General features: G+C 47.4%; 1 protein-coding gene across 1 annotated transcript in view; it reads right to left on the bottom strand.

Annotated features, from left to right (window-relative positions):
- Nucleotides 1-369: 369 nt before the first annotated feature.
- Nucleotides 370-24,961, bottom strand: part of LOC140429854 (thioredoxin-like) — a 29,520-nt gene continuing 4,928 nt past the window's right edge. Inside the window, exons 2-5 of the mRNA XM_072517340.1 lie at nucleotides 20,656-20,760; nucleotides 7,206-7,265; nucleotides 5,663-5,728; nucleotides 370-1,807 (exon numbers count right to left, since the gene is read on the bottom strand). Coding sequence (XP_072373441.1) covers nucleotides 1,745-1,807; nucleotides 5,663-5,728; nucleotides 7,206-7,265; nucleotides 20,656-20,760 — 294 coding nt within the window. The 3' untranslated portion in view covers nucleotides 370-1,744. The remainder of the gene's footprint in view (nucleotides 1,808-5,662; nucleotides 5,729-7,205; nucleotides 7,266-20,655; nucleotides 20,761-24,961) is intronic.

The raw sequence follows: 24,961 nt of genomic DNA, 5'->3' as shown, positions 1-24,961 counted from the left end.
CTGCCGTTCCCGCGCGGCCGCTCGGCCCATCCGGGCCGGAGAATCGCGGCCCGGCCGTGGACAGCGCCAATTCTCCGCACTGCGGGGCGGCGTTGTGGCAATTCTCCGGCCTGGCGCGGGGCTGGGAGAATCGCGCCCATAAAGTATGTTCAAGTGTATCCAGAGAGTTTTGGATGAAGTGATCAGGCGTTATTCAGTCGCAGCTGAAAACGTCCCAATCTCGGAATGTTAATTCCATTTTTTTCTTCACAGATGCGGAGTATTTCCAGCATTTTGTTTTTATTTCAGATTTCCAGGTCTGCATTTTCTTCGGCTTTAACAAAGGCCCGAGACTAGTTTGTACGGTGCGAGTCAAGAATCAAACCTGGATTTAAAAGAATCAAGTTTCTTTTAATAAAACACAACATCTTGTTTGGTGCCATCGACACGTTTAACAACTGGGACATTAAAACATACTTACCATTATGCTCGTTACATTTGTGAATGCGGAAAGTACATGAAGTGAAAATGGCATTGGCAGCTATTTTACAGAAAGGCTGACGACTGAAAATCACATTTAACAGTTAAGGTCCAATAAATTAAATATTTCAGATCAACCCAAGTTGTTATCTGCAAACACGTAACTACCCACAATGGAAATTTAAGCAATCTTTGTCCAATAGCATCAATTGTCATGGTTTGCTCAATGATTGTAATATCTGGTGTCTGAGGTAAAAAAAGGCTCGTCTGATTAGCTGTGAAGGGTTTCTATATTATCATCGCATTAAATACTATTTATGCAAGAATCAATTGAAGAGTTAACTTCTGCGCTCATTTTCATATATTTTGAATTTAATGTCAGCATCAAGCACTCGGGAGGTCGGATACAATAGTGGAGCATGAATTCTTGCGCCGAGAAATGTTTTCATGCAGAAGTCAGCGATCAACCCAATTTTTAAACAGTCACTAAGAACCCTATCATTTGTCCTGCAGTGAAATATTCCTCGGATAGACTTTTGCATTAATTAAGCAGTAATTAGTGGGAACATGGAGCTAAGAGGGAGGGGTGGTGGTGGTGGTGGGGGGAAATGTATAAAATGCAAAGAGCAACTAAGATTTGCACGGCAGCACACTTCAAAATCGGATCCAAGATCTCTCAAAGTTGCAGTTTGTCAGGATACAGTTTCTATATCAGATGAGATATTAAATCTGTAGAAGATAGGGCAGGACGTTTTCATTCCTTTAAAAAACACCACTTGTTAAGAGGGATTTGAATATTAGTGCCCACTTGCTCTTTCTTAACAACTTTATAAGTTTTTCCAAATAGAGCAACTGGAGACTTTGTTTCACTGCCAGCTGAAATTACGATGTGGAGATGCCGGCGTTGGACTGGGGTGATCACAGTACGATAGCTGAAATTACATTACCGCCTGTGCAAACTTACAACTCATGTGAGCCTACCAACACAAAGCGGTCTCGCATCTTTTCTTCAGCATGCTCAGGCAGCCAGACCAATACTCAATTCCAAAGCTCACCCGACAACCCCCATGCTGCATTAAACTTAAAATGTGGCTGTATTACTGCACCCTTACACTGTGCCCGATGACTAGACAGACAACCAGACTTTACAATCATTTCATGTCAGGAGGAAACTCAACGAAAATGATTTTCATATCGCAGAGAATTAAATACCCTCACCAGAAGCTAAGTTTAATTGTTAATTTATTTTTGGTCTGAAATACAGGTTTCTTAAGATTGAAACCCATTACTGCAGCTCTCGAATTTTGTCCTCCAGTGTTGCTCGATTGGCTCCAGAAAAGTCAAACACCTAAAGGAAAGGGAGAAATTCTTATATTAATATTAAACAGGTGCATGAATAAACTTAAAAATGTTTTTAAGAGTATCCAATTCTTTTCTTTTTCAAATTAAGGGGCAATTTAGCATGGCCAATCCACCTAGTCTGCACATCTTTGGGCTGTGGGGAGAGGGGGGGGGGGGTGAGGCCCATGCAAACACGGGAAGAATGTGCAAACTCCACACGGACAGTGACCCAGGGCTGAACCTGGGTCCTTGGCACCGTGAGGAAGCAGTGCATGAATAAACATAAACACAATTTAAAACTGACATCTTCCAGGAATGTCTTCTTAGGAAAGGTGGCTAAACCACTCCAGAGCACCCGTAGTCAATAGCTCAGAGGGTAACAAGTTTGTGGCACTCTCCCTCAAAAGGCGGTGAAAGCAAAGTCTTCGAATAGCACAGTGGTTAGCACTGTGGCTTCACAGCGCCAGGGTTCCAGGTGCGATTCCCGGCTTGGGTCACTGTCTGTGTGGAGTCCGCACGTTCTCCCCGTGTCTGCGTGGGTTTCCTCCGAGTGTCCGGTTTCCTCCAACAAGTCCCGAAAGACGTGCTGTACGTAATTTGGACATTCTGAACTCTCCCTCGGTGTACCCGAACAGGAGCAGGAATGTGGCAACTAGGGGCTTTTCACAGCAACTTCATTGCAGTGTGAATGGAAGCCTACTTGTGACAATAAAGATTATTAATTAAAATTAGATAGATACAAGGGGATGACAGGTTACCGGGGTGGGGGGGGAATGTAGGTCAGCCACGACCTTATTGAATGGTGGAACAGAGTAAAGGGGTAAAGTGGCCTGCTCCTGCTTCTAATTCATACATTCGTAGCTCACATTTAAATCACTCATTTCTAATAAACCAAGTTCCAAACGCTACAATTTGTCACGCAAAAAAGGCAAAGGTGGTGAGCAGAGAATTGGATTTCAAAATGACACCTGTATAAGCTATCCAGCCAGGCGTCTGTGGAAAAATCAAGACTTTCACCCACTTTGCTGCTCATACCCATTGACGACAAGTGCTCAGACGGGGGGGAAAAAACCCCCAAAGTAATTCTTGGTGACTTGCTGCATTTAAAATTTGGAATTAATGGATCCAACAGGCAGAATTTAACGAGCGCGACAGGGGTCCCATTCTCTGGTCGGAGAATCAGTGGGACCCGTGTCGCTTCTCCCACCCACTTTCCAACGGCTTGTCTGTTGATCAAGCGCCGAGTGCCTGTGAGTGACCACTAGCTTCCCCCCGCACCGGTAAGTGACTACTTAAGGGCCCCAATTGACCACCGAGCAGAAAAGCTTCCCTCGATCATTCCTGGTCGGACCAAAGTTCGGGGGGAGGAGGAGTTGAGTATCGTGCTCTAAGTCGACAAGCCCCCCAAATCCAACCCCCTCCTACCCAATCAAACAGCTACCCGCTGCTTCATAGTATTAAATTTTCTTAATGTTGGTATGTCATATGAAGAGATATTAGGACAAGCGATCAACACCTTAGGTAAAGACGTGGGACGGGATTCTCCCAGTCCTGCGCCGGGCCGGAGAATCCCCGCGAATGATCCACCCCGCACCGACGCCGGCACGCGATTCTCCACAATGCGGAGAATCGGCACCCATTGGTTGGCGCTGCTCTACGTGGCCGGCCCGCCGATTCTCCAGCCCGGATGGGCCGAGCGGCCGTAGGAAAAGAGCAGAGTCCCGCCGGCGCCGTTCTGACCTGCTCTGGGCCGGCGGGACCTCTGCGTGTAAGGGTCGGATGGCGGCCTGTGGGGAGGGGGGGGGGGGGGTCTGACCCCGGGGGAGGGGCCTCTGATGTGGCCTGGCCCGCGATCAGGACCCACCGATCAGCGGGCCGGCCTCTGTGGCTAGGGGCGTCCTTTCCTACGCGCCGGCTCCTGCAGCCCTGTGCCATGTTGCGTCGGGGCTGGCGCGTTGAAGGAGGCCACTACGCATGCGTGCGTTGGCGCCAGCGCCACTGCGCATGTCCTTGGCGCAACTGCGCATGCGCGGATCCCGCGGCGCACAGTTTGCGCCGGGATCTGGAGATGGAGTGGCGCCAACCGCTGCAGCGCTGTGCGGGCCTCCAATAGGGGTCAGAATTAGACGTGGGAGCGGCCCGTTCACACCGTCGTAAAACGCGACGGCGTGGACACTCGCCCGCCGCGGGATTGGAGAATCCCGCCCGTGGGCTGTGGGCAGCACGATGCCGCAGTGGTTAGCATTGCTGTCTCACTGCTCCGATGTCCCTGGTTCGATCCCGGCTCTGGGTCACTGTCTGTGTGGAGTTTGCACGGGTTTCGCCCCCACAACCCAAAAGATGTGCAGGCTAGGTGGATTGGCCTCGCTAATTTGCCCCTTAATTGGAAAAAATGAATTGGGTACTCTAAATTTATTTTTTTTAAAAGACAAATAAAAGACGAGGCATTTAAGGAGTTTGATTTAAAGTAGAGAGAGGCAGAGAGGGTTTGGTAGAGGATTCCAGTACTCAATGCCGTTGGTAGCAACACTAAACAGACTACGTGACAGGAAAGAGAGTCGTGGTTAATGGTTGTTTTTCAGACTGGAGGGGGTTTTGTAGTTTCCCAGGGGGTTGGTGTTAGGACCCTCGCCGTTCCCGATATACGACACCCTAGACCTTGGTGCACAGGGCATAATTTCAAAATTTGCGGATATGAAATGAAACTTGGGAGGCTTTGTAAACAGTGAAGAGGAAAGTACTGACAGGTTGGTGTAGGGAATGTGTATATAGTTGTTGAATTGTAACCTGGGTTTTTCTTCCTCTTCCTTCCTAGCACAAACATCGAGGCAATTCTAACATCAAAACGTGAGGATTAGACAGTATATATCAAAAAGAGGGAGACATAAACATTGCATTAACAGAGAGATCAGAATAAGTAGCTTCCATTTCTCAGCAAGGGAGAAAGAATTGTTGGAATTGGCTATAACGTGTTCTGTAAAGGGGATTAGGGTAACTTTCTCCCACAGTTGCTGAACTATTAATACTGAGCATTCAAACTCACACATTATCCACCAGTTTAGGTCGGGTACCAGTGACAGCTGCAATCTGTAGAACTGCCATCCTGCATAAGGAACACTCTGCATACAAGTTAACACTGGGCTGGATTTTCCAGTCCCACTGCGGCGTGATTCCCAGTGCCGCACCGTTCACTGGCAGCAGGATTCTCCGCTCCCGCCGCTGGTCAATGGATTTCCCATCGAAGCCCACCCCCCTAGGAAACCCGAGGGTGGGGGTGCGCTGCCGGTGTGAAAAATGAATCCCAACGGCCAGAGAAATCCGGCCATTATTTACGTACAAAAGAAAAACAAACACAAAAATCCGGAACACTTTTATTAAGTTGGATTCTATCAGATCAGATAAAGGATTGAAAATTATTCCTTCTGTACACCAAGGGTCCACGATTTTCATAACTATATGATGCATGCTATATGTTGATCTATAACATGCGAACTTCGATAATTATATACTGAATGTTATGATGCAGTTTTGTTTTTGTTGGCGCTTGGCATCTAGTGTTACAATTTCAGTATTAAAATGGGGTCGATAACCATTGATGCGACCATCAATTCACACGAGACGATTAGTAGAAGTGAACAGTGGTTTTAATAAGCTAGATCTGTGCCTGCCTGCGACTGCTCTGTACTGAGTGCCGCCTACAGGCTGCAGGTTTATATACCCACCCCCGAGGGGGCAGAGCCACAGGCGGAGCCCACAGGGGCATCAACATAATACAGTATAATACAGTTGTGAATTGCAGTCGCAATACGTTCACCCCAACCATGTCACAATTGTGATCACCATTCAACTCTCCAGAACTTACCCTCTCTCCATTCTTGTAGAAATGGAACGTTGGCATGCAGTTTATTTGACACTGTTCAGCAAGATCCTACAGATGGCAAACCACAAGTTAGTTCAATAGAGTTCAACACAACTCAGACATTAAGTAAAACCTGTACAATGAATTTTAACTTGTATGATGCAGTACAGATAATGAACACTTCTTTCCTCTTATGCATAAAGGATTAAAGCAATGTTGTAATCAAGGGCAGCACGGTAGCATTGTGGATAGCACAATTGCTTCACAGCTCCAGGGTCCCAGGTTAGATTCTGGCTTGGGTCACTGTCTGTGTCGGAGTCTGCACATCCTCCCCGTGTATGCGTGGGTTTCCTCCGGGTGCTCCGGTTTCCTCCCACAGTCCAAAGATGTGCAGGTTAGGTGGATTGGCCATGATAAATTGCCTGTAGTGTCCAAAATTGCCCTTAGTGGTGGGCGGGATTACTGGGGTATGGGGATAGGGTGGAAGTGTTGACCGCTCTTTCCAAGAGCCGGTGCAGACTCGATGGGCCGAATGGCCTCCTTCTGCACTGTAAATTCTATGATAATTAAAGGAGTTGACGGGATGGACAGGGGGCAGGAGAAAATAAAAGAGCCCTGATGAGTTAACCTTAAAATCAGAGCTAGGACACTCGGGGGTGATGTCGGAAAGCACAGAATCACACAAGCGCAGTGGAAATCTGGAACTCTCTCCGCTACTCGCATCCCGTGAAAAGAAAACACTGCTCAGGTTGGCGGTCAATTTAAAATTTCAAAACCAAATTTTGTTTACCACAAGTATTAAGGTATATCGAACCAAGGTAAGTAGAGAGCATCAAGATACAGACCAGCCATGGTCTAATGGAATGATAGAATAGACTAAATGGCGTCTTCCTGCACCAATATTCCTAAATTTTGGAATCAAAGCAGTTGTTTAAAACTATATTGGGTTTCAATCCGTCAGGTCACAGGTTAATTCGTAATAGGGCAAACCATGAATAATAAAGAGATTGCTGTTCAAATAGTACACCAGAGAACGATAAACAAAGAAGCAGTTCTGCCCCTCGTGTCATTTTTAATCTGCTTGAATGTATATGCATGCGTTTTATCATTTTCTTTAATAGTTAAGAAACTCACTCTTTCTTTAACTCAAGAAAAACTGATTAAATTCTATCCCTTTAAAACCTAAATATTGGGGCCGGGGAAAGGGATCGAAGTAAAGGTCCCTTTTAGATCAATCGGGTTGCGACCAACAGGTGAGGGTTGAATAAAGAAAGGGAGCCAGCTCATCACGCCCTCCTAGCTGAGAAGGAAGAATGGTGCAGGGTAGCGGGGAGAAGGTGGTGGAGGGCTAGTCGGCGAGTTGCTCATTTGGACAGTTGGTGCAGACTCGATGGGCCAAATGGCCTCCGTCTGCACTGTAACAATCCTGCAAGATTGTTCTCGCGTATACTGACAGATCTCTGGAGTTGGGCACTCAAAATGTTTTCATGTGTTGAACTACATTTGGGAGAATCAAAATTATCCAGTTCGGTGGATTTCAACTTACTGGGGCATCATCCACATCCACGTCACAGAAAATTACACTTGGGTTTTTCTCTGCCAATTCCTGAGGAGATATAAAAACATTTTCCGTCAGCAAAAACAGTATTGAAAATGATTCCACAGATTGGCAATAGTTCAAAACATCCAGAGAAATAAAAGCGAAAATAAAATGGGCCAAAAGCCCTTTTTCTCATCAACGCTCCATCGAGATTGAGAAGATATTTGTTTAACATAGAACCAAGGTGGGTAAATGGAGTATATTCTAGCTGAAAACAAGTGGCTTCATCTCGTCCTCCAATTTTCCCAGCATATTGGTTTCATTTTTAACTTCACTTGGTTAAAAAACTCAACCGGCTCAGCAAATAATTTATTTTGTACACTTGAGCTATTTACCAATATTTCAGGCTTTGGCCCAAGTTTCCTGACATATGGAATATTCCAGTACACTAACTTAGTTTAGTATTTGACTGGGATATTAAAATGTACTTAACCATTTTCATACAGGTGATTGGGACATGGAATACATGATGACTGGCTTATATCTCATTTTTAGTTTAAAATGCAGGGAGTCAGACACGGCCATTGCTTCAGCGATCTCGCAAGCATCCATTTACGTTGAAAAGAAACTCAACCAACCAAAACGTTTTTTTTTAATGTGGCATGATGTGGTTCACATCATGCCCAGGCTGGCCATGATGTGAACCACCACCTTAGATTGAATCATAGGAGGGGTGGCAGGGTGGCCCCGTGGTTATCACTACTGCTTCATGACGCTGAGGACCCAGGTTTGATCCTGGCCCTGGGTCATTGTCTATGTGGAGCTTGCACATTCTCCCCGTGTCTGCGTGGGTCTCACACCCACAACCCAAAGATGTGCAGGGTAGATGGATTGGCCACGCTAAATTGCCCCTTAATTGGAAAAAAAAAAAAAATCACAGAAGGATCATAGTGCAGAAGGAGGCCATTCGGCCTATCGAGTCTGCACCAACCTTCCAAAAGCACATCCTAACCTAGGCCCACACCCCTGCCCTATCCCCGTACATTTTGGACACGGAGTTGCAATTTGGCACGGCCAACCCACCTAACCTGCACATCTTTGGACTGTGGGAGGAAACGGGAGCACCCGGAGGAAACTGGGCTACTTAATTGCCTGATTGGATGATTCTAGACTGTTGAATCAAAATAGCACCTAACCTTAAAGTTCTGGCATTAGTGTCATTTACAACACAGAAGAGCATACAGCCCACCGAGTTCATGCTGGTGGCTCTCTGTAGAACAATAAAGTCAGTTACATTGCCCTGCTCTATCTCTGTAGTCCTGCAAGTTTATTTCCCACATGGATCCATCCAAATCCCCTTTGAAATCATTGATCGTTTTCACTTCCAGAAACCCCCAAGTCATTAACACTCACTGCATTAAAAAAAGTTTTTCCTCACATACTTACTCAAAACCTCAAATGTGCCACCCCTACTCCTTATACCATCAGCTCGTGGGAACAGTTTTTCTTTGTCTATCTTATTTAAACTTGTCATAACCGTGTACAATTTTATCCAATCTCCTCTGCTCCAAAGAGAACAATCCTAGCTTTTCCAACCTGAACTTGCAGCTAAAATTCCTCATTCCTGGAACCATTCTGATAACTCCCCTCTGCACCGCCTCACATCCTCCCTAAAGTGGGGCGTCCAGAACAGGATGCAATTATTGCGGGCTAACTAGAGCTTTGTAAAGCTTCAGCGTAACTTCCCTGTTTTTCTAGAGAGTGCACAGAAAAGATTCAGAGGCTGGTTCCAAGGATGAGGAGCTTCAGTTGAGCAGAAGTTGCGACAGTTTTCCCTGGGAGAAGTAAAGGGTTTGGAATCCCTACAGTACAGGAGGCCATTTGGTTAACTGAGTCTGCAACAAACCTCTGCACTCCCCATGCTATCCCCCAGAACCCTGCACATTGATCATGGCCAAACCCTCTAACCTGTATATCTTTGGACTGAGAGCACCTGGAGGAAACCCACACGCGGTAGCATTGTGGTTAGCACAATTGCTTCACAGCTCCAGGGTCCCAGGTTCGATTCCCGGCTTGGGTCACTGTCTGTGCGGAGTCTGCACATCCTCCCCGTGTGTGTGTGGGTTTCCTCCGGGTGCTCCGGTTTCCTCCCACAGTCCTACGATGTGCAGGTTAGGTGGATTGGCCATGCTAAATTGCCCATAGTGTCCAAAATTGCCCTCAAGTGTTGGGTGGGGTTACTGGGTAATGGGGATAGGGTGGAGGTGTGGACCTTGGGTAGGGTGCTCTTTCCAAGATGGACCGAATGGCCTCCTCCTGCACTGTAAATTCTATGATCTAAATTCTATGATCAAACAAGGGGAGAAGGTGCAAACACCATACAGTCACCCCAGGCCGAATCGAACCTGGGTCCCTGGCGCTATGAGGCAGCAGTGATAACCACTGTTCCATCGTGCCGCCCTTTTCGTAAGATTTGATTTTGTTTTCAAAATCACGAATGGTCTGGACAGTCAATAGGTAGAAACTGTTCCCATTGGTGGAAGGATTGAGAACAGGAGACTTGCAAAAAGAAGCAATAAAGACACAGAGAGAAATGTCTTCATACAGCAAGCGGTGCTGCCCGAGAGCGTGATGGCGGCAGGTTCATTCCAAGGCACTCATGAGGGAATTGGATTATCTGAGCAGGAAGGGCATGTACAGGGCTATGGGGAGATGGTGACAGTGTGACACCAAGTGCATTCTGCTTGGAGAATCGGCACAGACACCATGGGCTGAATGGCCCCCTTCTGCACTGTAACAATTCTGTGATTCCATGACTCAGCATATCTATTTATGAAGCCCAACAATGACTGCCGCGTTGATAGAAATAACTTTCCTTCTTTCAATGCTGAAAATAACTTGCCCTCCATCAGAACCAATTGTCAGCTCATCTCCTGCTTCATTTCCGAAATTTGGGTCACATTACGGCGGCTTGAGTCACAATATCACGGATGAAAATACTCCCTAGTCTCGAATTGACAGCCAAGTGATCAGATCCCCCAAGCCACGGGCTGGTCCGAGATGCCCCCTTGCAATCAGCTAGTTTCTCTGACAACAGCATTCCATCTCTGGCTGTGTCTTCCTCCCAGCCTCTGGTGCATGGGATCCACCTCCTGCAGCAGTGGTTCACCGAGAGGCAAACTCGGCCATAGGCTCGCGTCCGACTCCAGAGACTGGAGCACGGGCTGGGACCCCAGTGCAGTGCTGAAGGGAGTGTTGGAGACGCCATCTTCTGGGCGAGACATTAAACCACCATTAAGCCCCCATCTACATTCTCAGGTGAATTTAAAGGATCCCATGGCAGAAACTGAAGCAGAGAACAGGGGACTTCTCCTGGGTGCTCTTGGCCAAAATCACTAAAAATGGATTATTTGGTCATTATCACATTGCACATTGAGAGACCTTGCTACGAGAAAATTGGCTGTCCTGTTTCATGCACGTTAAGCATACTTCATTGGCTATAAGCGTTTTGGGACATTGAGGCAGTAAAAGGTACGCTATAAATGCAAGTTTCTTTCTATTATCCGCCATACAGCTGACCTCCCAAATTCTCTCCCGGCCCCACACTAGCCAACAATGCAAGAGCCCCACCCCCCGGAGTAATCTCCAACATCATTACCTTGCTGCCTGAAAAGAAACATCCTTGGACCTGCCTTTACCCAAACCCCACTTTCCCTTCCAAACCCCATGATGCAGGGAGACTGGAGGGAAACTAGGAGAAACTGTCGGTTTGAGGAGAGGGCAGTAAAAGCTGAATATATCCACAGTCAGAGGGGTGATGCAAGCCATTAGAATTCTTTTTTGACTGGGGCATGAGCTGAATAGCTGCAACCGCGCAACCTCAAACCATTGTTTGCAGCAAACTACTCAGCCTTCAGAACAGTGACCACGACACCACACAACCCTGCCATGGCAATCTCTGCAAGACGTGCCAGATCATCGACATGGATACCACCATTACACGTGAGAACAACACCCACCAGGTACGCGGTACATACTCGTGCGACTCGGCCAACGTTGTCTACCTCATACGCTGCAGGAAAGGATGTACCGAAGCGTGGTACATTGGCGAGACCATGCAGACGCTGCGACAATGAATGAACGGACATCGCGCGACAATCACCAGGCAGGAATGTTCCCTTCCAGTCGGGGAACACTTCAGCAGTCAAGGGCATTCAGCCTCTGATATAAGGACATAAGAACTAGGAGCAGGAGTAGGCCATCTGGCCCCTCGAGCCTGTTCCGTCATTCAATGAGATCATGGCTGATCTTTTGTGGACTCAGCTCCACTTTCCGGCCCGAACACCATAACCCTTAATCCCTTTATTCTTCAAAAAACTATCTATCTTTATCTTAAAAACATTTAATGAAGGAGCCTCTACTGCTTCACTGGGCAAGGAATTCCATAAATTCACAACCCTTTGGGTGAAGAAGTTCCTCCTAAACTCAGTCCTAAATCTACTTCCCCTTATTTTGAGGCTATGCCCCCTAGTTCTGCTTTCACCCGCCAGTGGAAACAACCTGCCCGCATCTATCCTATCTATTCCCTTCATAATCTTATATGTTTCTATAAGATCCCCCCTCATCCTTCTAAATTCCAACGAGTACAGTCCCAGTCTACTCAATCTCTCCTCATAATCCAACACCTTCAGCTCTGGGATTAACCTAGTGAATCTCCTCTGCACACCCTCCAGTGCCAGTACGTCCTTTCTCAAGTAAGGAGACCAAAACTGAACACAATACTCCAGGTGTGGCCTCACTAACACCTTATACAATTGCAGCATAACCTCCCTAGTCTTAAACTCCATCCCTCTAGCAATGAAGGACAAAATTCCATTTGCCTTCTTAATCACCTGTTGCACCTGAAAACCAACTTTCTGCGACTCATGCACTAGCACACCCAGATCTCTCTGCACAGCAGCATGTTTTAATTTTTTATCATTTAAATAATAATCCCTTTTGCCGTTATTCTTACCAAAATGGATAACCTCACATTTGTCAACATTGTATTCCATCTGCCAGACCCTAGCCCATTCACTTAGCCTGTCCAAATCCCTCTGCAGACTTCCAGTATCCTCTGCACTTTTTGCTTTACCACTTATCTTAGTGTCGTCTGCAAACTTGGACACATTGCCCTTGGTCCCCAACTCCAAATCATCTATGTAAATTGTGAACAGTTGTGGGCCCAACACTGATCCCTGAGGGACACCACTAGCTACTGATTGCCAACCAGAGAAACACCCATTAATCCCCACTCTTTGTTTTCTATTAATTAGCCAATCCTCTATCCATGCTCCTACTTTCCCCTTTATGCCATGCATCTTTATCTTATGCAACAACCTTTTGTGTGGCACCTTGTCAAAGGCTTTCTGGAAATCCAGATATACCACATCCATTGGCTCCCCGTTATCTACCGCACTGTTAATGTCCTCAAAAAATTCCACTAAATTAGTTAGGCACGACCTGCCCTTTATGAACCCATGCTGCGTCTGTCCAATGGGACAATTTCCATCCAGATGCCTCGCTACTTCTTCCTTGATGATAGATTCCAGCATCTTCCCTACTACCGAAGTTAAGCTCACTGGCCTATTATTACCCACTTTCTGCCTACCTCCTTTTTTAAACAGTGGTGTCACGTTTGCTAATTTCCAATCCGCCGGGACCACCCCAGAGTCTAGTGAATTGTGGTAAATTATCACTAGTGCATTTGCAATTTCCCTAGCCATCTCTTTTAGCACTCTGGGATGCATTCCATCAGGGCCAGGAGACTTGTCTACCTTTAGCCCCATTAGCTTGCCCATCACTACCTCCTTGGTGATATCAATCCTCTCAAGGTCCTCACCTGTCATAGCCTCATTTCCATCAGTCACTGGCATGTTATTTGTGTCTTCCACTGTGAAGACCGACCCAAAAATCCTGTTCAGTTCCTCAGCCATTTCCTCATCTCCCATTATTAAATCTCCCTTCTCATCCTCTAAAGGACCAATATTTACCTTAGCCACTCTTTTTTGTTTTATGTATTTGTAGAAACTTTTACTATCTGTTTTTATATTCTGAGCAAGTTTACTCTCATAATCTATCTTACTCTTCTTTATAGCTTTTTTAGTAGCTTTCTGTTGCCCCCTAAAGATTTCCCAGTCCTCTAGTCTCCCACTGATCTTTGCTACTTTGTATGTTTTTTCCTTCAATTTGATACTCTCCCTTATTTCCTTAGATATCCACGGTCGATTTTCCCTCTTTTTACCGTCCTTCCTTTTTGTTGGTATAAACCTTTGCTGGCCACTGTGAAAAATCACTTGGAAGGTTCTCCACTGTTCCTCAACTGTTTCACCATAAAGTCTTTGCTCCCAGCCTACCTTAGCTAGTTCTTCTCTCATCCCATTGTAATCTCCTTTGTTTAAGCATAAAACACTAGTGCTTGATTTTACCTTCTCACCCTCCATCTGTATTTTAAATTCCACCATATTGTGATCGCTCCTTCCGAGAGGATCCCTAACTATGAGATCCTGAATCAATCCTGTCTCATTACACAGGACCAGATCTAGGACCACTTGTTCCCTCGTAGGTTCCATTACATACTGTTCTAGGAAACTATCGCGGATACATTCTATAAACTCCTCCTCAAGGCTGCCTTGACCGACCTGGTTAAACCAATCAACATGTAGATTAAAATTCCCCATGATAACTGCTGTACCATTTCTACATGCATCTGTTATTTCTTTGTTTATTGCCTGCCCCACCATAATGTTACTATTTGGTGGCCTATAGATTACTCCTATCAGTGACTTTTTCGCCTTACTATTCCTGATTTCCACCCAAATGGATTCAACCTTATCCTCCATAGCACCGATGTCATCCCTTACTGTTGCCCGGATGTCATCCTTAAATAACAGAGCTACACCACCTCCCTTACCATCCACTCTGTCCCTCCGAAAAGTTTGATACCCACGGATATTTAACTCCCAGTCGTGACCATCCTTTAACCATGTTTCAGTAATGGCCACTAAATCATAGTCATTCACGATGATTTGCGCCATCAACTCATTTACCTTATTCCGAATACTACGAGCATTCAGGTAAAGTACACTTATGTTGGCTTTTTTTACCTCTGTTCTGAATCTTAACACCTCGATCAGTAACCTCTCCTAAGTTATATTTCCTCTTAACCTTTCTCCTAATTTTCCTTGTCGTCGAACCCACATCTTCCTGTAACAACCTGCCGCATCGCTTACCATTTATGTTTTCACTTCCCCTTTTATTTTTTTTAGTATTCCTGGTCCTATTCACTGAGCTCCCCTCAGTCACTGTACCTTGTACTGTCGCCCTTTTTGATTTTTGACTATGGGTTCTCTGCCTTATACTTTCCCCCTTACTGCCTTTTATTTCTGTCCCTGTTTTACTACCTTCCAACTTCCTGCATCGGTTCCCATCCCCCTGCCACATTAGTTTAAACTCTCCCCAACAGCTCTAGCAAACACCCCCCCTAGGACATCGGTTCCAGTCGGTATCCGGGTAAGCGTTCTCCAAGGCGTCCTTCAGGACGCGCGACAACGCAGAATCGCCGAGCAGAAACCTATAGCCAGGTTCCGCACACGAGTGCGGCCTCAACCGGGACCTGGGATTCATGTCGCATTACATTCATCCCCCACCATCTGGCCTGCGAAATCCTACCAACTGTCCTTGCTTGACACAATTCACACCTCTTTAACCTGGGGTTACCCCATCTCTGGATCTGTAAAGATTTAATCACCTGCCAATGCTCGCATTCCAAGCATTGTTTGGCATCTTTGAATCTGTCTCTATATATGTTTCTGGAACATACCTCTTCATTCACCTGAGGAAGGAGCAGCGCTCTGAAAGCTAGTGACATCGAAACAAACCTGTTGGACTTTAACCTGGTGTTGTAAAACTTCTTACTTGTAAAACACCCCAGTCCAACGCCGGCATCTCCACATCATGAATAGCTGCAAGCAGACAACTACTATTTTAATCTTTAACAACAAAGAAAAGGGCAGGCGAAGGGAAGGCTTATGGAATCCAGAATAAAGTTAACATTTTGGTTACTGATTCACTAATTTATTTGAAACAGACGGCAGTGATCACAAGGACCACCTTCTCAACTCAAATTGGGAGTAGAGATGCCACATTCGCACTGTAGCAAATTAAACTGGTTTCTACTAACTATTAACTCGCCAACAGCACAGTGGGAGTGCCTCTTATCCCACGACTAACAGTGGTGCCTTACCACCGTCACCTCAAGGGCAATTAGTGTGGGTAATAAGTGCTGGCAGATCCAATGACGGCCACATCTGTGAACGAAGAAAAAAAATATAAACCGAAACTTAAAAAATGCAATGGTCCTAAAATAATTTTAAGTGTGCATTTGAGTAGACATATTTTGGAATCAGTGATATTTGATTTTTTCCCCCCCTGTTAGGGTTCAGCAAAGGAGGTTTGTGGTGGCGGTGGGGTGGGTGGGAGGAGGAGAGGCGGCCACCTCAGTTTATGTGCCAAAGACCAGCCCACAGGAAGGTTCCACTGCCGATCTCTGGCGTACTTCTGTAGGCCATGCCTGGTCCAACTTGAGGGCCCAGGTCTGACATAAGCAGTCTCCTTATATTCGAGTCCTAGTCCTGTGCAGAATCCCCAACAGAAGGGAGAGAGAGAGCTGACCCACTTATAAAAACAGGGGCGTATCCTGGCCTGTTTCCTTGCCATTCCGGAGGAGTTCAACTGGCGAGACAGCAAGAATGCTGGTGAATTGTTTCACAATTTTGGGAGCATAATTTTCATGTTTTTGCGGATGAGACAAACCCGACCATCCCGGAATTCCCGAATGCTGTTTTCCTGTCTATAATTGCTCCCCCACTGCAGGCACTCCTTTACGGTCGAGGAGGGCAGTGATGATCAGCCTTTACCTATTCTGCCCTGTAAACAGGTTTATTTAGAAAAGAGTAAAAGGAGAGATCGACAAGAGGAACCAGGAAAAACAAAATCAGGTGTTCTGACCGGGTCTTTTATTCTCCTTTTTTCACATTTTCTCCTAAATTTACACCCAATAATAAACAATAATCAGTAACGAATGTAATGTCAATCCTCATATCAATAACAACGATCCCACCCTCCCACCAAACACCAGACATTGACCCGCATGTTAACATAAACAAATGACAAATAGGAATCACCCATAGTCACCATTAACACATACAGTACCCCCCCCCCCCCCCCAAGCCCTCAACCCCCTAATGTTCGATGTGATCCAGTTCTCGAAAGTGCATAATGAATAACGCCCAGGAATTGTAGAATCCCTCCATCCTTCCCCTCAGTTCAAATTTGACCTTTTCAAGCGTCAAGAATTCCAGCAGGTTTATGAGGAAGCTATCAAAGTATTAGAAAGGAATCAGAAGGTTGATTAGATGAATAGGATAGGAGGCGGCTCATGGGGAGCGTAAAAGACTTGCGTATATTCAGTGCTTTTCACGACTATCAAGAGTCTGAAAGCGCTTTATAGTCAGTACATTCAAAGTATGATTACTGGTAATGGAGGGAATGCGGCAGCCAATTTGCAAACCCCAAATTCTCACCAACAGCAATGTGATAATAATCTGTAATTGTGATCTTGATTGAGGGACAAACATTAGCCACGACACCAGAGGTTAACTGGCCCGCTTTTCTTCGAAACTGTGGCCCGAGATGTTTCCCACTCTTCCCCCACCCCCCGAGGAATTGAACTAAAGAAAAGAGCATTAAACTGGGATGACCAGTTCGGATAGTGTAGAGGTATACCCTAATATAGGAAAGCAGAAGATTAGGGTAGTGCATTTATAGACATTAATTCGGGTTGCAGGGAGTGAACAAAGGGATTGGGCAAAGCACGGGCGAGAGGGGGATGGGTAGCTATTAGGACCTGTTCTTTGCACAACGGATGCTGGGAGAAAGAGGCCCAGGGAGGAGGAATGTATAGAGGGCCTATCAGGATCAGTGGTTGTGAAGATCAGCTTATATGGCCAGGTCAAGGAATGTGTGAGAAAGACCTATGAGAATCCTGTATTTGTCACCGTTACCTTATTTGGTCATGGGTATGTGAAACCCGATGCTGAATGCACATGTGTGTGAAACCACATGCTGTGCTTCCTTTGTCTCACTTGCTCTGGAAGTGTCAAGAGACATGTGTCTCCTGCCTTTTATCAGAGTGAGTGGAGCTTGCAAGCTATTTGAAATAAATCAATACCTACAATCCGACTTGGCCTTTGACTGAGACCAGACTGGGGCCAGGAAGAACTCGATATCGTCATTTGGTGGCAGCGGTGGGATTTCCAGGACAAATTCCCGGCTATCCGCGAAATCAGAATTAAACCAGCCTTGGACGGAGAGAGGGGAAATGGGCCCACGGTGAGAGTAGATTATAAAGGACTGCGTCGGTTTTCCCCTGCCTCGTAGTCCGAAGTGGGTTTGGTCACTTGCCAATGGTCGGGTAAGATCGTTTGACGAAATCAAAGGTCAGTCTGGCGGATTAGAAAAGTTAATTTCAGTCGATGTAGGTACGGCTGAGGTACGTTAAACGGGAATGGAGGGAATATCGGACGATAATTCAGTTAGCAATTGAGGCAATATCGCTGTGATAGTTCAGTTCCGTGCATGTGGATTGAAAATTAAAATTGGTTGTATTGAATTACACTTTAATTCGGTTAAGGTCTTTAACGGGTTGAGGGAATGTCAGAGACAATTCAGTTAAGACCGCTGATGGAATGTTCTGGAGACAATTCAATTCCGTACAATTAGAATTGACTAAAGTTGGATTTTGTTAGGGGGAGATAGGTCTTATGAGTGAAAAAGTTGGGAGATGAATGGCCACTAGGGGGAACCAGAGACTTGGAAAATTCAGAACCGTATCAATCAGGTCACCCCCCTCAATCAGGTCACCCCCCTCAATCAGGTCACCCCCTCAATCAGGTCACCCCCTCAGTCTTCTCTGCTTCAATGAAAACAACCCAGGCCTATCCAACCTTTCTTCAGGCAACATCCTGGCGAATCTCCTCTGCACCCCCTCCAGTGCAACCACATCCTTCCTATAGTGTGGCGACCAGAACTGTACACTGCACTCCAGTTTTAGCCTCACTGAAGTTCCATACAACTCCAACATGACCTGATCAATGCACGGGGATTCGAGGGATAGGGCTGAGGAACGGGCCTAGGTAGGGTGCTCTTTTGCAGCATCGGTGCAGACTTGATGGGCCGAATGGCCTCTTTCTGCACTGTAGGACTTCTATGGATGGACTGTTTGCTCTACATTCATTAACGTCCTGACTGCATACAATGCAGACTGAATTGCTACCTTACTGAAATTTGTTTGCACCCTTCGATGAAGTAAGGGAAAGCTGGATTTTTCAGAGATTCAAAGACACATGTCCACCTTTTCCCCTTCGATACTTAACAGCAGAACAAGGGCCTCACGGATGTAGGTGCGAATATTAAAGTTAATGGATGGCAAATCACTGGGGTATGTCGCCAGGCAAAATCTTGTGCTCCTAGTTCCTGGATGAAATCCAATTTTCTCCATGCAAACCTAAATCAAAAAGCTCCCATCCTGACCTTCAATGTTTGACCTTTATTTATCTGTACCCATTGGCAGTATTGCTCCTGACCGCTAGTGGAATCCCCGTTTTCCCTCCATTCTTAACACCGACTCCAATAATATAGATTTCCTCATGTGTTAAATGTTTCTTTACCTTTCCTCAATTCTTCCAACTCTCTTAAGGCTCACGCCCATCCTAGACTTTGGACGCTGTTCACTTACTTGAAAATCCCAACCATCAAACCCAAACTTGGCATTGCACAATCACGATTTAACTTATCTAATTACTGCCATCCTCAGTGGTGGTGCCCGGCATTCTGGAACAAAAACAGGAAGTGCTGGAATAATTCAGCAGGTCCAGCGGCATCGGTAGGGAGAAACAGAGTTAACACTTCTGGAGCCCAATAGGATTTGTCAGGAACTGCACTCTGAGCCTTGCCCATCACCAATGACTTGCACATAAAGTGACTAAACATGAAAGTCGGCGTAGCTCCCAGACACACACAATTATGCCAACGGAACAATTAAGAATAGGAATAGTTGACATGCATGGAAGGAAACCGGTGTGGCTGCAGTTATTTAATCTTCTATTCACTCATACCCGATTCTCAGTACAACAGGATGGATTCCAAAGCACGTACAAACAGAAAGACATTCAAACCGAAGGATAAAATCCTGGGAATGTTTCCAGTGGCTACGTGACACTACATGAATAAATTGTCAAAAAAGCCAAGGGACGAGAGTCATTTAGGCTCAAGATTCAACGTGGACAAAGAAAACTGCAAGACTACAGGAAACTTTGGCTTACAAAATTAAATCTAAGACGCTTACAAGTTGACCACCGATGTTACCCTTGGATACAGACGAGGCGCCCACCCCGCTATGTTTTTAATCACTGCGTCTCCACCGGCTTGCCTGGAAACCTATTTCAAGGGCTTATTACTCCAGTATGATGTTCATCCTGACCTCAGCCGTAAATATATCCTGAGTGAGTTTGAATCTATGCCACCCTTACTCTGCTTCCTAGTTTTCCTTGAATGGAGGCCAGTTGGGAAAGGAAAGTGGAAAATGCTCACATGGGTGTGATTTTTAGGAGTTTGCCGATATTCGTTGCCTGGCAGTATTGTGACGAACTGAAGCTCACCTTTACTTTGTGTTCTGTTTCGCTGCATCCACAAGAATTGTGGATTTCCAAAAGGGGGAATAATTATCCCCTTGAGTTCCGCCACTGGTGGCTGAGCATTCAGCTGCCTGGTCCCTTTCGGCTCCAGAATTTCCTTGCTAAACCTCATAATTTCCCTGTCCTCTTAAGACGTTCCTTTAAACTAACCTTGTTCCCCTGCCTTAATAACTACTTAGATACTTCACAGTATTGTTTGATAACACGTATGTGAAACACTTTGCAGCACTTTACTACGTTATTATATAAATTTAAGCTGCTGTTATGATTAGTCGTCAGATACTAGCTCTACTCTGGACTCGAGCCCGTTCTCAAAAGCATGGTCTGATCAGAGTATTGTACAATTTAGTATAAAATGCCCGAACTTCAGTCTACTGAAGACTGAATTCCACTTTCTGAATCAATACTCCACAGCAGCTTGACAAGTGTACAATATTCCCAGACCTCTTTCAACATCACCCTAGCTACTTTGACACCTCACATGTAGCGCCTTATAATTAAATCCACATTTAATCTAACCTGCCACTACTCTGGTTTCTCGAGGTCCCTAATTGTTTGCCTTCGGGAGTTTAACATCTGTTGGCACCGGTTAGTTCCATCACTGAGAACTTAGCCGCCTCGCACCGCCTTCAAAACGGGCTGATTCTTTTATTAGTACTTACATGGAATCGTGGCTTGATAGTTTGACAAGGTCCACACCATGTTGCGGAGAAGTCAATCACCACCAGTTTGCATCCTGCCTCCTTCAGCACCATTTCAAAATCTTTCTGAAAAATAGCACAGCCTTGCATCAGGAGTATCCAACAGGCCTAATAACATTGTAGCTCAGAATCAATATACATGGCTCACCAAAAAAAGGTTCTTTGGGTATTCCTTCAATCAAATACCGCAAAAACAGAATTACAACGGTTATTTTTTCTCCAGTTTAACTATTAATTTATTCACTTTTATCTTTTTCTTCCCTGTTAAAGAAACACGAGGTGGCACGGCAACGCAGTGGTTAGCATTGCTGCCTCACAGCGCTGAGGACCCAGGTTCGATCCCAGCCCCGGGCTGCTGCCCGTGTGGAGTTTGCACATTCTCCCCGTGGGTCTCACCCCCACAGCCCAAAGATGTGCAGGGTAGGTGGATTGGCCGCGCTAAATTGCCCCCGGGTTGGAAAATTTAAAAATACAGCAGGGCTATGGGCAATGAGCACAGGAGTGGGACCACCTCGACAGCTCAGGATTCAATGACGAGCGGTTCGGAAGCAGCATGCGGCTCCTTAACAGCTTAATTTTGGCTCCCGACTTGGTGTTTTAGAGTTGCGACCATTATAGTTGCTAAAATAACTGAGAAAGTAAAATATCCTGAATGTGGCTAGGGGCTTTTCACAGTAACTTCATTGAAGCCTACTTGTGACAATACGCGACTATTTTTATTATATTATTATGTGCCATCAGAAGCTTTTTTAAGAAAAGGTCATGGGAATTAATAGACTCGAAAATTGTCTTAATTTTAAGCAACTCAAGGTAAAGTTTTAAAGTTGACTTTACTGACTGTGGTAGTACCAGGTATTGCGGTACCTAAGAGGCGGATGACCACAGGAGTTTACCATTGGCTGTTGTTACGTAGCTCCGCCTGTATGAAACGGTGCCGTCCCAGCAGCCTTCACTTTCTGTACCGAAGCTGCTGGGGAACAAGTTCTAGTAGATTAAAGCCTTCAGTTATGAAATCACTTCGTCGGGAGTGTAATTGATCGCACATCAATTTAATCTACTAGACTTAAGCTGGAAGGATGGACCTCCGAATCAAACCGGAGTGCCTTCAACTCAGCCCCCACGCGGAGAACTCGGCTGCAATATTTAAACACTGGCTGGCGTGCTTTAAGGTCGACCTCGAGACGGCCGGAGACACACCCTCAGAAGGACAGAAAATGCACCTCCTGCGCTCAAGGGTCTGCCCTGGGATCTACCCCCTTATCGAGGAGGCGAAGGACTATGATGCCGCGATCGAACTGCTAAAAGGACATTATATCCGCCCTGTAAATCAGGTCTACGCACGTCACCTGCTTGCAACTAGACGGCAAAGCCCCGGGGATTCGTTGGAGGATTGCTACCGGGCACTACTGGTGCTGGGCCGAAACTGTGGTTGCCCGCAAGTTTCGGGGAGCGAGCACATGGAACTTTTAATCAGGGTTGCTTTCGTAGCAGGTATGAGCTCCTCAGATATCCGCCGAAGACTCCTAGAAAAGGACACCCTGGGACTTGAGAGGCACGGGCCCTGGCAGGGTCCATGGATGTAGACTACAAAAACGCGCAGTCCTATGCGCCCGACGGCCCCCTGAGCTGCGTGGCACCCCGCAGTGGCAGCCCCACAGACCTTCCCCCAGACCCTGCAGGCCTGCTCTACGAGATGGCCCGCTAATGCTGCCGGGCCCCACTGTTTCTTCTGCGGGCAGGCGAATCATCTCCGCCCGCGCTGCCCGGCCCGCACTGCCACCTGCAAAAGGTGCGGCAAGAAGGGCCACTTTGTGGGGGTCTGCCAGGCCCGCGGTCTCCAGACCGCCGCGGCAACCCCCCCCCTCCAGGCCCCGACCGGCCAATGCTCACCGCCACCCCGCGGTCTCCAGCGACTCCGGACCGCCGCGGCAACCCACCCTTCAGGCCCCCACCGGCCAGCGCTCACCGCCACCCCCCTATCCCGCGCCGTGGCCATGGTCTCCAGCGACTCCGGACCGCCGCTGCAACCCCCCTCCTTCAGGCCCCGACCGGCCAGCGCTGACCACCACCCCCCTATCCTAGGGCCACGTGCGACCCATGTGCGCGGCCATCTTGCCCCCCGGACATCACACAGGACGGGTGGGGGCCGCCATTTTGTCCATCGCCGCCGCCATCTTGTTCATCCCCGGACACCATGTGCGACCCTTGGGTGACGCCATCTTGGATGGGGCCCCAGGCACCCAGCACGGCCGACTACACGCTGCCCGATCAGAACTCGCAACTGCATCATCTGGCCTCGGTGACACTGGACCAAAGTCGACCCCGAACACTCGCAACAGCTACAACGACGGTCTTCATCAACGGCCACGAGACGTCTTGCCTGATTGACTCTGGGAGCACGGAAAGCTTTGTTCACCCCAACACGGTAAGGCGCTGTTCACTTGTAACCCACCCTGTAAACCAAAGGATCTCCCTGGCCTCCGGGTCACACTCGGTGGAGATAAAGGGGTTCTGCCTAGCGAAACTCACTGTCCAAGGCAGGAAATTCGACAATTTCCGCCTGTATGTCCTGCCGCACCTCTGCGCGGCTACCCTCCTGGGGCTGGACCTCCAATGCAATTTGCAAAGCCTGACCTTTAAATTCGGCGGCCCTGTACCCCCCTTACTGTCTGTGGCCTCGCGGCCCTTAAGGTCGACCTGCCTTCCCTGTTTGCGAACCTCACCCCGGATTGCAAACCTGTCGCCACCAGGAGCAGGCGGTACAGTGCCCAGGACCGGACCTTCATCAGGTCAGAGGTCCAAAGGCTGCTGAGGGAAGGGGTCATCGAAGCGAGCAACAGTCCCTGGAGAGCTCAAGTAGTGGTTGTAAAGACCGGGGAGAAACATAGGATGGTCATTGTCAACAGCCAGACCATCAACAGGTTTACGCAGCTGGACGCGTACCCTCTCCCCTGTATAGCCGGCCTGGTGAACAGGATCGTACAATACAAGGTCTTCTCCACGGTGGATCTCAAGTCCGCCTACCACCAGCTACCCCTCCGTAATAGTGACCACAAGTACACTGCCTTCGAAGCAGATGGGCGACTCTATACCACTTTTTAAGAGTTCCCTTTGGTGTCACTAATGGGGTCTCGGTCTTCCAGCGAGAGATGGACCGAATGGTTGACCGGTACGGCTTACGCGCAACGTTCCCATATCTGGATAACGTCACCATCTGCAGCCATGACCAGCAGGACCACGACACCAACCTCCGCAAATTTCTCCAGACCGCGAAAATCCTTAACCTTACATACAACAAGGATAAATGCGTGTTTAGCACCGACCATCTAGCCATTCTTGGCTACATAGTGCGAAATGGAGTTATAGGCCCCGACCCTGAACGCATGCGCCCCCTCATGGAGTTCCCCCTCCCTCACTGCCCCAAGGCCCTGAAACGCTGCCTAGGGTTTTTTAGCTACTACGCTCAGTGGGTCATCAACTATGTGGACAAGGCCCATCCCCTGATCCAATCCACAGTTTTGCCCCTGTCGATAGAGACCCGCCAGGCCTTCAGCCGCATCAAAGCAGACATTGCAAAGGCCACGATGCACGCCATCGACAAGTCCCTCCCCTTCCAGGTCGAGAGCGATGCATCCGACATAGCTCTGATGGCCACCCTCAACCAAGTGGGCAGATCCGTGGCCTTCTTCTCCCGTACCCTACATGCTTCCGAAATCCGCCACTCCTCAGTCAAAAAGCACCTCACTGGAGGGTCAGTACTCCCGCCGCTCCTGCCTAGGCCCGAACACGCACCGACCCCCCCTACAGGCCCCCCCCCCCCGCGTCAACCGTTTGCCCCAACAGCGCCGCCTAGGGTTGACGAAGCTGCAAGGGAGGCCGACACCACGCTCCCGGAGTCGCAACCACCTGGACCCCCACCAGAATCACCACCGAAGCCCAGACGCTCCAGAAGGACGACCAGGCCACCCGATCGACTGATTGCTTCGCTGTGACTTTAACTGTGAACGAACACTTTGCAAATATCCTCGCCAGCACGGTACCTCCATACCTGATCATACCATGTTAAAGGCGACTGTTACCACTGGCCACCACCCCCGCCGGACTCTTTTTTAACAGGGGGTGAATGTGGTAGTACCAGGTATTGCGGTACCTAAGAGGCAGATGACCATTGGCTAAACCCAGGAGTTTACCATTGGCTGTTGTTACGTAGCTCCGCCCCGACAGGCGGAGTATAAGGAACGGTGCCATCCCAGCAGCCTTCACTTTC

Source organism: Scyliorhinus torazame, chromosome 9 (assembly GCF_047496885.1).
Source record: "Scyliorhinus torazame isolate Kashiwa2021f chromosome 9, sScyTor2.1, whole genome shotgun sequence".
Classification (NCBI taxonomy): Eukaryota; Metazoa; Chordata; class Chondrichthyes; order Carcharhiniformes; family Scyliorhinidae; genus Scyliorhinus; species Scyliorhinus torazame.
This window is presented reverse-complemented; position numbering and strand designations above follow the sequence as displayed.